Source organism: Microcaecilia unicolor, chromosome 4, assembly GCF_901765095.1.
Source record: "Microcaecilia unicolor chromosome 4, aMicUni1.1, whole genome shotgun sequence".
Classification (NCBI taxonomy): domain Eukaryota; kingdom Metazoa; phylum Chordata; class Amphibia; order Gymnophiona; family Siphonopidae; genus Microcaecilia; species Microcaecilia unicolor.
The window spans coordinates 53,924,190-53,942,639 of NC_044034.1; the positions used below are offsets into that span (position 1 = coordinate 53,924,190).

An 18,450-nucleotide genomic window follows, 5' to 3' on the forward strand; every position below is an offset into this window, starting at 1 on the left:
ATTGTGAAAGAGTGCACACTACGTACTAGCATTCACTCTTTAAGAAAAGTGTGTTCTATTAGCAAGATTCATTTCAAAATGAAAAAATGAGGGAAAAAAGCAAAACATTTTTTTTTTTGGCTGACCATCCCTACCATATGCCCCTGGGAGGTTTTATAAGCTGCTACTTGAGTTTGTAAAGCGCTGTTCTAAGTGTTGTCGCCTATAAAATTATCCATTTTGTGGGGAAGAGAATGGTAGTTTTTCAGACAGGCCAGTTTACCTATGTAAATCACTACTTATGGTTTTGAAAATTGAGCTTGAATCTTATTTGATACTCTTTAAACTCTCACTTCCTTTTTGTCTAGGTAGACCCGTCCATACCAGTGGTTTATATCCCCCAAACCAGATGGAGGGTATAGAAAGAGACAGTTTCCAGTGAAACTTATAATAGCAAGTGCAGCCTGGAGCTAATCTGTATTTCTCTACCTCCAACAGATGGTGCAGTTTGGACTGGTGCAATTGTATAAGGCTGACTCCCAAATATCCCAGCCATGGCGGGTGTCATGTTGGTTGAGTCTTAGGGGCTGTCTTTCTTCTGGGGTTGGCCCATTGGTCATTTCCCAGTAGAGTTGTGGATTTTAACTCCATGCCAAGCACCCTTGCCTGTTGGTTTCTGGCTGCTGGCATGAGTTCTGCAAGGGCCCAGCCAGCCAGGGCCGGGCTTGCCCCTCCCCACCCCAGTAAGCACTTTAGTAAAGACTCAATAATTGAATTGGAGCTTGCCACAGGTAGTTTGCTTTCTGCAGCATAAAATTTAGTTTTAAAAAAGTCTCTCTAGTTAGTGAAACAGTTAGTGAAACAGTTTCACATTCAGAAGTCAGTGAAACTGTCAGTGGAACAGGTTTGATCTCTCTCTCTCCTCACCCCCCCCCCCCCCCCCCCCCCCCCCATTTCAGGTAAGTGTATTGGGAGGATTGCTACCATGCTTGCAGCTTTTGGTTGGATCAGTGGCCATTTTGGAGCCTGGCTGCATGGCTCCCCCATCAGAGCAGGCCCCTGATGGTTTGGGATTAGAGGACCAAAGGGAAGTTGGGCCCTATTTTAGCCATGGGCATTTCTAAGGGTATGAATGGGTACCTGGCCACACAGTAGGGGCAGACCCCCTTGCTCTTGCTCTGGAGTGCATCTCAGGCCCACATAGTTCCCAGGAAAGAAGACCATCTATCTATTTTGGGGGGGGGGGGGGGGGGTTATGTGGCTTGGGCCTGTTCCAGTGGGTAAAGAGCTTTGGATTTGGTTTGGCTGGATTCTGGGGCAGACTTGCATTATGATCTAGTCTGGATGTGGTTGCTTCCATGGTGGAAGCATGCAGTCATCTTTGCAGTCATCTTTGGGTGGTAGATGCGGCCTCTAAGGACTGTTTGTACACTTCCTTTAAGGGTAATTTATTGTTCAGGCAGGATTTGGAAAAGCTTGTCAAGGTCTTTAGGGAGGTTCAGCCTCAGCATTTTCCTGAACCCCAGAGGGCCTCCAAGGTTTCTAGAGGTTTGTGACACGTTCCATGCTGGGCCTGCTTTCACTCCAGGAAGCTGTCTTGGGCTGGTACTGCCACTAAAGGTCAGAAGAGGCAATCCTTTCAGTGGCCCAGGAATGGTTTGGGGTTCTCTACCCCCGATCTTGCTTCCAAGGGAGCCCAGTGAGGTTCAAGAGGTCCATCCTGGATTTGCTAAAGTAGGAGGCCTGCTCAGATTTTTTGTCTGGGAGTGGGCTGTTATTGCCTTGGACCAGTGGAGATCATTTGCAATTGCTATCCATTAGAGCTTGCGTCCCCAGTTTCTGACACCTTTATGCTCTCCTCCTGCAGTTTCCTACCCAACATCAAAGAGGTGGATGACACCCTGGTCCATCTTCTGCAGTTGGGGGTGGTGGAGGAGGTCCTGCAGGAAGAGCAGGGGTGGGTCACTCTATTTACTTTTTTGCTTTCAAGAAGGGGGTATCCTTCCGCCCCATATTAGTACGGCCTTGCAGATTTGTTTTGCATGGTGACCCTCTGCGTCGATTCGTCTGGGGGAGTTTCTTTCCTCTCTGGACCTGTTAGCGACCTATTTTCACATCCTCATTCGTCCAGACCACAGGAGGTTACTGAAAAGTTGGGCAGACACTTTCAGTTTAGGGCTTTGCTGTTTGGCCTGGCTACTGTCCCTCAGGTCAAGGTGGTGGCTGCTGCCTTCTGCTATGAGGAGGGGGTGCGGGTGCATTCGTTCTTGGACTATTGGCTGATTTGGGTGATTCGGCAGAAGACTCTCAACTGGTGATGTCCCAGGTCATCAGCCTTTTGGAGAGCCTGTGGTGGGTAGTCAATTATGTGAAGAGTCGCCTCAAGCCATCCCAGCACCCGGAGTATCTAGAGGACTACTTTACTACTCACCTGGGGCAAGTCTGCTTACTCCAACGAACGTTTTCAAGCGTCAATTGCTGAAGAGGACATTTTTTGCCCAGACTGCCACCCAGGCGTGGAACTACTTAAAGTTCCTGGGGCTGATGGTGGCCACCTTTGAAATGGTTTTTTGGTGTGGACTCACATGTGTCGTCTTCAGCAGGTACTGTTGGCCTGCTGGAGTCCCAGATCTCAGGACTTCAATATGAGCCTTCCCATTTTCCCTTTCCCCCCTTCCTCAGGAAGGAGGTTAGCTGATGGGATCAGTCAGCCTGCCTCCTCCAGGTGGATCCCCCTGATGGTCCCAGAGTACATTGTGGTTACCACTGATGAGAGCCTCGGGCTGGGGGCCCATTGCCTCAGCTATACATTACAAGGCATTTGGTCAGCAGAGAACGCTTCCTGGCTCATCAACCATCTGGAGGCTAGAGCAATACGTTTTGCTCTTCAGGACTTTTTGCCCTCTATTTATTGGAAGGCAGTCCAGGTCTTCTTGGACAACATGATAGCTGTAGCTTATGTCAACAGGAAGGGTGGCACCAAGGTTGCAGCAGTGGTTCTAGAAATTTGTTGGTTGTGCAGTTGGGTGCAGAGCTATCTGGCAGTGCTCTTGGTGATGCATATAGCTGAGGTGGACAGTATCCAGATGAACTTTCTCAGTTACTACAAACTGGATCTACAAGGTGTGGAGCCTGTCCATGGCAGCGTTCCGTCGTATAAATCATTGGGGGGCACTGGAGTTTGAGACTGAACTTGTCATCTCAGGATAATGTGGTGTCCCCAATTTTTGTCACATATCAGCGATGGGTGTGGCAGAGATAAGTATGTTGATGCAAGCATGGCTGAGTTGGGGTCTCCTGTATGTGTTCCCTCCCTGGTTCTTGGTGGGCTAGGTGCTGTGCTGGATTGTGCAGCCCCCTACCTGGTAATTCACGTAGCATAGATTAGTGGCGTTGTCTGTGGTAAGTGGATTTGGTTCGGCTTCTAGTGGAGCAGCCCCTCCTTTCTTCATGGGCGGGGTCCAGTCTTCATGGAAAATCCGGATCCCGTTTGGCTTTTGGCCTGGCCTTTGAGAACAATTCTTGAAATGCAAGGGGTACTTGATGCAGGTCCTGGATACACTGTTGTGGGCTAGAAAGACTTCTACTTTCATGGCATATATTTGGGTTTGGAAGGCATTTGGGAACTGGTGTGATTGCAGGTTGCTGTCCCCTTGGAAGTCTGACATGTTGCTGATTTCTCTCCTTCCTGCAGGAAGGTTTTGATTAACCATTCTGGCATGCTTTTTAGGAACTCTGTGGTGAGGACAAATCAGCTCCATCAACCCTTTTACCCATCCAGTTGGACTTTCTTAAGGACCTTTCCCTGAGAATGGCTTTTCTGGTAGCCATCTGTTCAGCTCGTTGAATCTCCGAGCGTTGTGCGCTTTTATGCATGGATCCCTTTTTATCCTTTTGAGAAGAGGCTGTGATCAATTATTTGACTAGGAAAACATTTTGTTTCAGAAAGCTCCGTAGTATAATTCAATTTTTGTACTTGATCAATTTAGATTATTAGCACAAGCTTTAGACTTATCGCAACTAGACTACTGTAATGTTTGCTTTTTTCAAAGTATCTAACGAAAAGGTTGCAAACGATTCAAAGTATTGCAGTCCGCTTAATCATTTATAAAGTTTTGTTTGGTATAGCTCCATCATATATGTATGAACATTTATATTTACTAATTCTCATAGACCACACAGAGAAAGCATATGCAAACCATTTAGTTTCCCTTCTATTATGGGCAAGAAGAGAATGAAAACGTTGGAATCTCTGCTTTTCAAGCATCAAAACTGGGAGTAGACTTAGTTAAGGCTCTGTGCGCCTCTTGTAATTATTTAGATTTTAGAAGAAAAGCTAAAACTATACTGTTTTGCAAATATGTCTTAAATTAATCTGTTTGTACAAGTATAAAGCAGCACTGATAAATACTCTCTCTCATTATGTAAATCCCAGTAACATTTTTCTGGTTCTGTTGTTATGTAAGCCACTTAGAGCTGTATAGGTACAAGCGGAATATAAATTCTAATGTTGTATTATATTTATGGTATCTTCCTTCCTCCTGAATGTGGTAATTTCCTTTCACTTGAACCAGGTGGCTTCATTACTAGCCTTTCTGAGGAGTTCCAGGAAGGGAATAGATTGCATTCTGTATATGTTGGCCATGCGGGGAATCTTGTTGTAGTATCTGGCAGTGGTTGGACCATCTTTGACATGTTTCAGGGATCGCACAAAGGGGAAACGACGCTAAGGCTTTGATTGCACAATGGATCAAGGCGGCAATTGAGGCTGCCTACATTTTGGCTAATAAGGTGGTTCTGATTTGTCTGTGAGCCCATTCAAGTAAGGCACAGGCCACTTCTTGGGCTGAGGCCCAAGATGTGTCACTAGAGGACATCTGTCAGGCAGTGATGTGATCCTCTGTTCACTCTTTTGTGAAGCTTTATAAATTGAATCTGTGGGCCAGAGGTGATAGTGCCTTTAATAGGGCAGTCGTTCAGGGAGTACTGTCTTTCTCCCACCCAGATGTCTAAGCGTTGGTATATACCACTGGTGTGGATGGTCTAGCTGAACAATTAGGAAGGTAAAATTTATTCATACCTGTTAAATTCTTTTCCTTGAGTCTGGCTAGAGCAGTCCACCTGATTATGCAGGGATACAGTTTCTGTACCATGCTTCTCTCCAAACTGGTTTTGCTAGCTGCAGACTGCTTATGTATGGTTGGTTGTGGTTTTTCTATAGCGGTTTGAAGGATCCTTTGATTCTGGTTTTGTTTCTTGTTTTATGGGCTTTGTTAGTTTTTACCAGTGTGTTAGTTTATACCAGGCTGCATCTGCTGTTATACTGCTGGTCTCATTGGAAACTGTATTTCTCTACCTCCATCTTCTGGTTGGGGGGTATAATCCACTGGTGTGGACTGGTCTAGCCGGACTCAAGTAAAAGAAATTAACATGTTAGAATAAATGTCATTATAATTTTTATTTTAATCTTCTTTTGATATTTCAATACATATTAGGATAATTCTGTTTATTGGGCCTAACTTGCTATTGAAGGAGTGGCTTAATGGTTAGTGCAGTGGGCTTTGATCCTGGCAACCTGAATTCAATTCTCACTATAGCTCCTTGTGACCTTGGGCAAGTCACTTAACCCTCCATTTCCCCAGCAACAAAAACTTAGATTGTGAGCCCTCTAGGGACAAAGTACCAGCATATGATATGTACAGTGCAGCGTATGTCTGGTTGCGCTTTAGAAATGATTAGTAGTAGTAGTATTTCAAATTCCAGAAATTAAGTATCCTTTTAAATTCATCCAGGCATTTCAAGAAACAATTGTAACATTAACACCATCATCCAGCAAATCATTTCAGTGTGCTTGCATTTCTCTAGGTTTCTTTTATGATTAAGGGGAGTGGAGGAGTAGTCTAGTGGTTAGAGCACTGGACTTATAACAAGGGAAACCCAGTTCAAATCCCACTGCTTCTCCTTGTGATCTTGGTCAAGTCACTTTTTATCAGGGGCAGTCTTAAATTGTTAGCCATCCAGGTAAAATACTTAATATACCTGAAAGTACACATCTTGGGCTAATATTGAAAAGGTGTGAGCTAAATATTAAATATATGAATGAATGAATGTTTCCCACCGAGGAGATGGTTTCCTCCCTGCAGCTAATCCGTTAGTATCATAATCCATAATCGTGCAAAACGAATCTCATTGAATTCTTTGACTGGGTGACCGGAGAATTGAATCAGGAACGTGCTATAGATGTAATCTACTTAGATTTAAGCAAAGCTTTTGACACGGTTCCCCACAGAAGGTTCTTGAATAAACTTGACAGGCTGTGAATATAGGACCTGACGTGGTGAACTGGATTAGGAACTGGTTGACGGACATACACCAGAGGGTGGTGGTAAATGGAATTCGCTGGGATGAGGGAAAGGTGAGTAGTGGAGTGCCTCAGGGATCGGTGCTGGGGCCGATTCTGTTCAATATATTTGTGAGTGACATTGCTGAAGGGTTAGAAGGTAAAATTTGCCTTTTTGCGGATGCACCAAGATTTGTAACAGAATGGACACCCGGGAGGGAGTGGAAAACATGAAAAAAGATCTGAAGAAGCTACAAGAATGGTCTAATGTTTGACAATTAAAATTCAATGCGAAGAAATGCAAAGTGATGCACTTAGGGAGTAGAAATCCATGGGAGACGTATGTGTTAGGAGGTGAGAGTCTGATATATACAGACTGGGAGAGGGATCTTATAGTGATAGTATCTGAGGATCTGAAGGTGACGAAACAGTGTGATAAGGCGATGGTGCTGTATAGAGAGAGGTGTGACCAGCAGAAGAAAGGAGACTTTGATGCCCCTGTATAAGTCATTGGTAAGGCCCTACCTGGAGTATTGTGTTCAGTTTTGGAGGCCGTGTCTTGCTAAGGATGTAAAAATAATTGAAGAGGTACAAGGAAAAGCTACAAAAATGGTATGGGATTTGCATTACAAAACATATGAGGAGAGACTTGCTGACCTGAACATGTATACCCTGGAGGACAGGAGAAACAGGGGTGATATGATACAGACGTTCAAATATTTGAAAGGTATTAATCTGCAAATGAACCTGTTCCGGAGATGGGAAGGCGGTAGAACTAGAGGACATGAAATGAAGTTGAAGGGGGGCAGACTCAAGAAAAATGTCAGGACGTATTTTTTCACGGAGAGAGTGGTGGATACTTGGAGAACTCTTTTATTAAAAGAAACGCAAAACAATACTTCAACAGAAGTATGTACAAGCAATAAAAAAAAACCCCACATATCTCCTAGACCCTAAACACCTATATAAAGCCAACTAACCCCCCCCCCTTAAAAACCCCCACCCTATACCAAACCTCCCCTATGGAGGTTTCAAATGAACATGTTTCCACCACACATTTGCCTTCTGTAACCCTTCCGTCACCCGTTCCCATTTAGCCACCTCCTGAACTCCCCTAATTATGTCCCAACTAACCTGTTCAGCCGACCTGTAGTCCTGGTGCAGGGACACCCCACACCGAGCCATCCAAAGGTAAAACCTGAGTATTACCGAAATGATAAACTCCGTCACCGGATCCAAACCCCCACTTCGCTGCTGCCGCCCATAGACCCAATCAGCATATGAGTACGACCGGAAGCTAGAAATGTGCAAAAGCGATGCCACTCTATCCCCCACGGTCCTTGAAAAGGGGCAATCCCGCAAAAAATGGTCCATTGTTTCTTCCGTACCCACACATTCCCCCCTTGGACAATCCCGATCCTGCATAGTCCTATAGTTGAGATTTCCTCTCACATACAATTTCCCATGAAAGGACAGCCAAGCAATGTCCCTGTACTTAGGCGGAATCCGCCTCGATGTAACCAATAGCAAGCCCTGCCGCAGCACCGACCCAGGTGCATCTCGGAGTGTCAGGGGTGCTGAAAAGGCCTGGGCACGCACCCTTTCCACCCATACCTCCCTGCTCCCTGCCTTAATTTCCTCCATCGTGATCCCCCAGACTCTTACCAACCGAACCAACATCCAATAGTACCCTACCTGCATGGGTGCCCCCTTCTTTAAAGCCGCCACCCTTCCCCCCATCCGCCATGGAATCCAAAATCTTTCCCACCATAACAAGACACTTTGTGCCCACCCTGGCGGGTCCCTACCCATTGCCCGTCCCAAATTAAACTGGAGGAACAGGGAACTGAAAAATAACACTGGGTTCACCATTCCCACCCCGCCATCCTTCCGGGGTAAGTATGTAATGTTCCGTTTAACCGGGTTCAGCCGATTCCCCCACAATAGTTGGAAAAACACACTATACAGGGTAGTATAACAGTGTGCTGGCACCAAACAAATATAACTGAGAAACAGGAACATGGGCACCAGGTGCCTCTTAATCAGCTGAACCCGGTCAGACATTGTCATCCTCCAGCCTTTCCATCTGTCAACCTTGACTGTAGCTGCCTGGATGCACCGCTGCCAGTTAAAAGATGCATAATCTCCTTGATCAAAATAAACCCCTAACACTCTCATTCTGGCAATTGCGGCCGGAAACCCCCCTCCCAAAGCAAATGCCAGCCCTGGTGGACCCACCCATAAACTCTGACTTTTCTGGAAATTAATCAGTGACCCCGAGGCCCGTGAGTAACTGGAAATCAACTCCTGCAACTTCTCCCCCTCCCTTGGATCCGCCACCCACACTGTGATGTCATCTGCGTAAGCTACCACCCTCAAATGACACCCTGTGCTCACCTCCACCCCCCGAAATCCCTCCCTCCCTCCCTGCTCTAAACGCCTAACAAAGGGATCTATTGCGAAGGTGTATAACAGAGGACTTAGGGGGACACCCTTGCCGAACCCCTGCTGTGACCCCAAAACTCTTCCCTTTCCAACCATTTACCAGAGGAAAACAACTGGCCCCGGTGTAAAGTAGCTGTAACTGTGCCACCCAATCCCTTGGAAATCCATAATGCTCTAACACCCTCCAAAGAAAAAACCACTGTACCCTATCAAAAGCTTTATCTTGGTCTAAAGCCACCACCAACCTCCCGTTCCCCTCCCCCCGGCTGTGCTCTAGACCCTCCCTAACCCATGCAGCCGCCTCCAAGACACCCCTCCCCTTAACCCCACACTGCTGTGAAACTGCCACCACTTCCTGGACCACTGACTTCATCCTTTTTAAGAGCATGTGTGCAAAAATTTTCCTGTCCCCATTCAACAAGGCGATAGGACGCCAGTTCAACAGGGACCCAGGATCTTTCCCTTTACTAAGCAAAACTAATGCTGCCTCTGTCAGAGATTGGGGCAGAATCCCCTGCTGTCGTGCGGCTTCCCAGACCTGCAACAGAATTGGAGCCAGATGGACCTTAAAAGTTTGGTAATATTCAGCCGTCAGGCCATCTGGCCCTGGAGCCGTTCTTTTCCGTAAGGCCCCGATGGCCTCCTCCACTTCCCCCAGTGTCCAGGGACGTGACAGGGCCTGGAGATGGGGCCCTCCCTTTCCCACCCCTGGTGTCCCGTCGATATAGTGTCCCATCACCTCCTTATCCAAGTGTCCTCCCGAAAAAAAACGTGCAAAATGTTCTCCTACTACCTTCAAAATACCCTCCTTCGAAACCTGCACTACCCCCCTTGCGTCCCTTAACCCTCCCACTACCCTCCGCTCCCTCCGCTCCTTACAGCAGACAAACGGATCAGGACTAATCAATTTCCCGAAATCACGTTCATAAAGCAAGGAGGCATATCTATCGTATTGGACCTTCTCTAACTGCGCTTGCAGTTCCAGGATATCCTCCCGCCTACCCCCTGTGGAGAGTAAATAATCCCTGCGTTTCTTAAGTGCCGTTCCTAACCTCGTCCTTTCCCGTCCTTCCCTTCTTGCCTGTTGGGTAAAAAATCTCCTCGTGCGCTTTTTGACTACCTCCCACCATTCTCCAATAGAGGGAAAAATACCCTGGATGGAGAGCTGATCCTCCAAGAAGGCCCGATACTCCTCCTGCATTCTCATATCTGCTACCCATTTAAGGTTGAGCCGCCATAAACCCCTTCCTGGCCTATGCCCCGCCCAACCTCCTACCTCAATTAACACCAGCTTATGGTCCGAGAAGTCTACGTCCACTAATCTGGGGCCCTGCCCGCATGCCCCTTCCCGAACCAAAAATCTATCTATCCTACTCTTACACTGACCCCGTGAAAATGTGAAACCCTGTACCTCAGGGGAATGTTCTATGTGCACATCAACCAGCCCTGCCCCTTTCATTATCCCGGCCAAACGTACCCCATCATACCTCACCTGCGCTGTCCTCCCCCCACTATCCTGCCTCCTTAAAATAGTATTAAAATCCCCCCCCCCCCCCAAAACCACCTGACGTGCTGTATAGAGATAAGGTTTAACTTTCCCAAACAACGAGGAACGTTCCTTCTTACTTTGAGGCCCGTAAATATTAATAATCCGCAACGCCACCCCGTGCCACAACACATCTAACACCAAACACCTCCCTATACCTAACTCTATCACTTTTTGAATATCTACATTATGTGTTTTAAATAAGATCCCTACCCCCCCATACCTTTCTCCTGCCAAACCCCAAACCGAAGGTCCCCATCTCCAGGCCCGTTGTGCCCGTCTAATCGCTTCTAGCGTTTGTAGCCGTGTTTCCTGAAGCAGAATACAGTCTGCCTGTATCTTAGAGAGGCCATCAAAGGCCAAACATTGCGCCCTCTGGGAAGCCACACTCGCCACATTCAATGTGGCAAACAAAAAAACAATTCCTGCCATTACCATCATTGAGTAGAAGGTATCCTCTGCTCACCTCCTTCCTGCATATCTGCCCTCTGCAGCACCCCACTACCAACGCCCTGCACCCCTTCTGCAGAATCCCTTCCTTCCTCCGCCCAATCCCGAACACCAAGTTTAAAACCCTTATCCTTCCCTTCCCCCCCCTCCTTTCTTCCTCCCCTTCTTCTTCTTAGAGTCATCCAGACCACCATCTCCCCTCTCACAAAAGAAGGCCCCCACCCCCCTCCCCTACTTGCTCCCTAACTCTGAGCTGCTCCCCTGCCCCCCTACCCCCCTTACCTCATTCCCATCACCCCTTTTACCCTGTTCCTGTCTAGATCTGATCCTATCAGACCGCCTCTTAATCCCTTCTCCTGTCCCCTTCTTCTCCACTCCCTCTACTTCCAACTCCCCCCCCCTCCTCCTTCGTTCCCAACCCCTACCATCCGGACCTTCCCCCCCTTCTTCTTACACCTACCACCCTCTCCCTGTTCCACCTCAAATTTCCTCTTCCCTTCATCCCCCCCCCCCCCAGGACTCCCTCTCCCACCCCTCCCCCACCTTCCTCGATCTCCTCCTCCCTACCTTCCTCTTCCAGAATCTGAAAACGGTTCTCCACCCTACACTCCTGTGATCCAAATCCCGAGCCACCCAACTCCTCCCTACCCTTCCCCTCAGCCCCCCTTTGTTTCTTACGAACTTGAACCCAACCCCCTTCTCCCTCCCCCCGTTCCCTCACCTGTTCCTCCCCCCGTACCCCTGAAACCTCTTCCTCCCTCCTCCCCTTCTGCAGCTTCCCTACTCCCTGTACCTCCGGGCCCTGACCCTGAAACCGCCCTCCCCCCACCCCCCCTCCTGGACCAAACTCCCCCGTCCCCCACCCTCTTCCCCCTCATTATGAAAAGCCCTCGGGCAATCCCGAAAGGCATGCCCCAGATCCCCACAAAGATTGCACCGGATAGAGGAACATTCTTCCGAAAGATGATCCTTAGACCCACACTTTGCACACTGCTGTACCGGGCAGGACATGCTAAAGTGGCGGAAAGACCCACACCTAAAACATTGTCTTGGCTGTCCTTTATAGAAGCACAGGATCCTATCTCTCCCGATAAAAGCTGCCGAGGGAATATGCTGGACCACCTGACCCACCTGTTTAAGCCTAACTAAAGCCCCCCACCCCCCTGCCCATACTCTACTTGGATCCGGGAGCTTGGTTAGTGGAGTTCTCAATTCAGCATACAGCTGAACCCAGAAGGCCAGGTCCGCCGCTGAGATGGATTCATTCCGGACTAAAAGGGTCACCTGCACCAGATCAGGTCTGCTTATCGGAATCACCCTATAATTTCTCCATTCCCCCCTCCCTCGAACTTCTTCGTACTTTTCCTAAAACACCTCCATCCCCCTTTGAGTCAAAAAACTAAAATCATATTCCGGAATGTTAGCCGGGTGGATGCAAGCATATAAATCTTCTGGAATAAACCCTAGCCCTAGTACCAACTGGAAAACCTTATCCCGGGATGGCATACCCCCCTCCCCCACCCATTTGAGCTGAACGACATTCCGGCGTTTGGGGATCTGCCCCTGCCCCCTCCCTCCTCCTCCAAACCCGTCTCCCCCCCTACCCGCAAAACCTAACCTCCCCCTCCCCTGCTCTCCTTCCCCCCTCACCACAGCCGCAAAAGATACCGACCTCTTCCCCTCCCCACCCCCGCTCTTCCCTGACCTGGTACCGTCCCGACCATCCAAACCCATGCCCTTCTCCAACTGCCCCTTCTGAGCTGTCCCCACCCCCCCACCCCCTCTACCTTCTGCAGCCTGCCCTGGCACCACCCCCCTCCCTTCCTCCCCCCTCCTCTGATCACAGACTGCCACCTCCATAGCTTCAAAAGTACACCCATTCTTTACCAATCCCCCACCCTGCTCATCCACCCCATCCAAAGCAGCCTTCCCCCCCCCCCCCCCCCAAGTCCAAACTGAAACCATTTACTAGGCTGTCACTGTTCTCCAGATTTTGTCCACAGGGGAGATCCCTGCTTATCTGTTCAGAAGAAACCTTGCACTGCTGCTCCCTCTGAATATCCTGCTGCTCAGGCTCCTCTGCTCCCAGCTGGCTGTCTGTTGCATTCTGCTCAGAAGCAGTGTTGCCAGGTGGAAAATTTTTTTCCCACCCAATCCAGCACAAAAACCGCCCAAAACCCGCCCAAACTCAAACCCCGCCCCTGACACCCCCACCCCCGCGTCATCGCCCCCGCCGTCACCGGCCCCGCCTCCCCCGTCACCGGCCCCGCCTCCTACGTCATTGGCCCCGCCTCCTACGTCACTAACCCCGCCCAAAAACGTCACTAACCCCACCCCCCGCAGCCGAAAAAGCCGCACAAAAAACCGCCCTGAAGCCCAAAAAACAGCCCAAAAAACCGCAACCCGCCGCGGGCAAAAATTTCCCGCGGCGGGTCGCGGAAAACCGCCTAATTGGGCGGTAAAACCGCCCACCTGGCAACACTGCTCAGAAGGGTCCCGTGCGAGACCAGTCACTGTGTTATGAGAGGAATTTCCCCTTGCTTCCTCCTGATTGGCAGAAACCTCCTGTCTTTCCAGCTCTGGAAGGCAGGATTCGCCAGAGCCTGCTTGCCCAGCTGCAGCTACTCCTTGTAACTTAGCAACAGTTCCTGCACTCAGGGAGCCTGTAGAGTGCACCTGTGTTTACAAGCAGAGCTCTTCTGCTGGCAACAGTTCTTCCACAAATGTACCATCAACCAGAGTAAAACTGTCCTTTTTACCTTCTCCTGTCCTACCTTCTTCAGGAAACCTTCTTTCTGCAAGACTAGGAACACTTGTCTGGAGCTCTTGTTTGAAAAAGTCTCTATCTCTGGTTTCCATAGCCTGCAAATGTGTAGGAGCCTTTTGAAGCTCTTTCTGTGTCCTTGTAGGCTCCAGAGATACTATGGACTCCCTGCTGCCTCTTCCCCTCTCATTACCAGAAGCAGCCATCACAGTAAGTGCACCAGAATCTGTTTGACTTGCTAAGCCCTTCATAAATTGCAGTGTATGTCCAGTGTTTGTAGCTGGCAAGTCCTCACTCACACACTGTTGTTGAAAACGTTCTGCTGTATATACTGGGGAAACCTGACTCTGAGATTTTGCTGTGCCTTGTGCCATTCTCTCCTGGTTTATGTAAAGTTCCCTTAAGGGATTATCAGTATTCTTCTTTAATGAAACCAAAGTCTTTTCTTTGTGTTGAAGCTGCTTTAACAAACGAGCTTCTTCTTTCTTGTAAATGTCCTGTTTATCTCCCTGGGCCAGCCTAGTCATGGCTTTTGCCATCTTCAGCCGTTTCCCCTGCTCCTCTATGTCTTTCTCCAGGGCTTTATTCATTCGCATCCTTTGTACCACTTCTTCAGCCAATTGCCCCTGTCCTTCACTCACCAACCGTACACCATCCTCCCTGTCTTCCTCCTCCTCCTCCTCCGACCAATCACTATCATAGTCCTGTACGCCCGGACCCGGCTGAAGCTCCTGGTGTACCACCATCGGCTCCCCTCCTTCCACCGTCTGGAGGCCCGAGGCCTTCCCTATCCACCTCCCCCCTCCATGTTCTTCAGGCTCCCTTTCCGGAAACCGCTGGGTCATGGAGGAGGTACCTGTTACCTCTTCATCTCGGAGACGCTGAGCCCTGCGGTCCACAGGGCTCCTTTCTCTGCTCCCCGATGCTGGACTGAGCTGCACACAACCCTTCCGGGCCTTCTGCTCCGTAGGGCCCAGAGGCCCCATGTCCTGGGCCTTTCCTGGGAAACTCTTCCCCGGGCCTCTCTGCCCACCTGGGGGCCAGCCCAGCACCCTTCCTGCTCTCTAGAGACCGAGCCTTCAAGCACACGTCCTTCTCTCACCAAGTCTAGGCTAGAATGCCCTCCCGCGGGAGGTGGTGGAGATGAAAACAGTAATGGAATTCAAAAATGCGTGGGCTAAACATAAAGGAATCCTGTTCAGAAGGAATGGATCCTCAGAAGCTTAGCGGAGATTGGGTGGCAGCACCTGTGGTTGGGAGGCGGGGCTAGTACTGGGCAGACTTCTACGGTCTGTGCCCGGAAAATGGTAGATACAAATCAAGGTCAGGTATACATATAAAGTAGTGTATATGAGTTTATATTGTTGGGGAGACTGGATGGACCATACAGGTATTTTTCTGCCGTCACCTACTATGTTACTATGTTCTTGAATGTATTAATGTTCTAGTATATTAAATTGTAATCAAGGTTATAGCTTTTTTTAACATATAAATATATTTACACAGATTCTGGAGTACTTGAACTCAAGCTTAAAGCTCTGATTCTGGATGTTATTCATAATATTGATATAGTAAAACAATTAAATAAAGCTCAGGTTCATGGTACTGAAGACTGGGTATGGAAGAAACAAGTCCGATTCTACATGAAAAAAGACCAAAAATGCTACATCCAGATGGTGGATGCGGAGCTTCAATACACATATGAATATCAGGTATTTATTTATTGTGTTTAATGTGTGAAAAATCTCTGTTTTGTCTATGCCTCTGTTCATCCTTAGTCATTTTATTTATTTATTTAGTCATAGTGTGCTTCTGAAGATTTGTGTCAGGTTTTATAATATAAAGTAGTATAGTAATAATAAATTAAATTCATGTCAGAAAATGTATCTAAAAGAGGGGTATATGACCGGTGGCTCTTAGACCAGTTCTTTGTAGCCTGCTGGACAATTTAAAATAACGAATCAAAGTGGACTGCGAACAGGGAAATAAAACTTTTCAAGAGGGGGCAATGGAAAGGAGATTCTCTGTTCTTTCCATGCTGAGAGTTGTCACATAATGCCTTAGTGTTATCCCCAGCACCCACCTGGGGTTAACCCTATGGACAACTGGAGGCGCTGGCCCCGCACTGCTGAGGCCTGACTGCACCTGTGCACGTGCCCATACACTGGCATACCTTCACCCACCTGCTAGCAGGGCCGGTCTTAGCAAGTGCGGGGCCCTATGCAGACCAATTTGGTGGGGCCCCATCCTAGCCCCGCCCCCACCCTAGCTCCACCCCATTGATAAGATTATTCCATTTTTAGAACATTTTTTTATTTATGAAATTTCAAATAAAGACAAATGAAGCTAAACTTGTACAAAAAACTGATTGAAATAATAAGCACAATGCTATCATGAAACCTCCCCTCCCCAGAAATTATTCAGTTCAAGTCCACTACAATTAGTAGTTCCAATTCTCATAACAAAGGAGAATAAAGGGAAAATATTAAGAAAAGATTCAGTACTTTCAAATTCCCCTATTACTCTGTAACCCATATATGCAATAAAATAAAAATGAAATGAAAAGATATACAATAAAATAAAGTGATATGTAAAATATAATGTACAATATAAAAACATATAGACCACCAAGGTATTAAAATTGTTTTAAAATATATACCACAACTCTCTGACTCAAGAAGACTCCGACTCTGTCATCCATAATTGTCTGACAACACACAGAAAAAAAAAAAGTAAAAAAAAAAAGTCACAATTAATACCTTATACACCAATATACCAGCCATACGGAAAATGCAGATTATCAACAATATGAAGCTAGCAAGGGATCATAATATCACAATTCTCATTTAGAGCCACAAAACACCCTTTTAGAGATAGTGTGTCATGATTTAGGCTCTACACCCTTTCCGATGTTTGGTGTCACCTTAGTAAGGCCAACACACAATCTCTCCACTGCAAAACACTATACACAAACGTGTGCAAAAACACACTCATAACCTTAACAAACCATAAACAGCACTAATTCCAAGGACAGGACGAGCTACAACCTTATGCGTGGCGTGGAAAGGCAACTATAATTACACCGGGCTCTAAAACACCAGTGCACAACCTAGTGAAAAAAAAACAAACAAAAAGGGCTGCAAACTATACGCTAACAGAATACTGCACCTTCCTTGATCACACCTGAAAAACACATGAATGCAAAATACTGAACTGGAAAGTTACCTCAAGAAGTCAGACTCAGCATGTAGCAATACTACAAAAATTAAAACTTACATGAAAAATATCACAGATGCACATTTCCAAAAACTAACATATTCCAATTAATAAATCCTGAATAAAATAGTTTTTTCTACCTTTGTTGTCTGGTGACTTTGTTTTTCTGATCATGCTGGCTCAGTATCCGATTGTGCTGCTATCTGTCTTCTTAACTCCGTTTCCAGGGCTTCCTTTCCATTTATTTCTTTACTTTCTGCCTTTCTTCTTCATTTCTTGCCCTACATCCGTAAGTAAAAGCTGGGTCCTCCACAGACTTGACTGTCCAGTGGATCCAGCTTCTGCCTATTTTCTATATCCATGTGCACTTTTTCTCCTCTCTTCCTTTTCCCTCACCTCATCTCCTTCCTCACTCTTCCCTCGCCTCCATCCATGTCCAGCATTTCTTCTCTCTCCTCCATCCACCCATGTCCAGCGACCCTCCTGTCCCCCCTGCCATCCATCTATGTCCAGCAACCCCCCCTGTCCCCTCTGCCCTCCCCTGCCATCCACCTATGTCCAGAGACCCCCTCCCCTTCATGCACCCATGTCCAGCGACCCTCCTGTGCCCCCTGCCCTCCTCTGCCATCCACCTATGTCCAGAAACCCCCTCCCCTGCCATCCACCCATGTCCAGCGACCCTCCTGTACCCCCTGCCCTCCACCTATGTCCAGAAACCCCCTCCCCTGCCATCCACCCATGTCCAGCGACCCTCCTGTCCCCCCTGCCATCCATGTCCAGCAACCCCCTGTCCCCTATGCCCTCCCCTGCCATCCACCCATGTCCAGCGACCCTCCTGTGCCCCTTGCCCTCCCCTGCCATCCACCCATGTCCAGTGACCCTCCTGTCCCCCCTGCCATCCATGTCCAGCAACCCCCTGTCCCCTATGCCCTCCCCTGCCATCCACCCATGTCCAGCGACCCTCCTGTGCCCCCTGCCCTCCCCTGCCATCCACCTATGTCCAGAAAGCCCCCTCCCCTGCCATCCACCCATGTCCAGCGCCCCTCCTGTCCTCTCTGCCCTCCCCTGCCATCCACCTATGTCCAGAAACCCCCCGTCCTCTATGCCCTCCCCTGCCATCCACCTATGTCCAGAAACCCCCCCTGTCCTCTATGCCCTCCCCTGCCATCCACCCCATGTCCAGCGACCCTCCTGTCCCCCCTGCCAACTGCCATCCACCTATGTCCAGCGACCCTCCTGTGCCCCCTGCCCTCCACCTATGTCCAGAAACCCCCTCCCCTGCCATCCACCCATGTCCAGCGACCCTCCTGTCCCCCCTGCCATCCATGTCCAGCAAACCCCCCTGTCCCCTATGCCCTCCCCTGCCATCCAACCATGTCCAGCGCCCCTCCTGTCCTCCCTGCCCTCCCCTGCCATCCACCTATGTCCAGAAACCCCCCCTGTCCCCTATGCCCTCCCCTGCCATCCACCCCATGTCCAGCGACCCTCCTGTCCCCCCTGCCAACTGCCATCCACCTATGTCCAGAAACCCCCTCCCCTGCCATCCACCCATGTCCAGCAACCCTCCTGTGCCCCCTGCCCTCCACCTATGTCCAGAAACCCCCTCCCCTGCCATCCACCCATGTCCAGTGACCCTCCTGTCCCCCCTGCCATCCATGTCCAGCAACCCCCCTGTCCCCTATGCCCTCCCCTGCCATCCACCCATGTCCA

General features: G+C 48.7%; 1 protein-coding gene across 1 annotated transcript in view; it reads left to right on the forward strand.

The window, feature by feature from the left end:
* Positions 1 to 18,450, forward strand: part of DYNC2H1 (dynein cytoplasmic 2 heavy chain 1) — a 1,078,189-nt gene that overhangs the window by 316,850 nt on the left and 742,889 nt on the right. Inside the window, 1 exon segment of the mRNA XM_030202388.1 lies at positions 15,031 to 15,236. Within this exon segment, the coding sequence (XP_030058248.1) occupies positions 15,031 to 15,236 (206 nt within the window).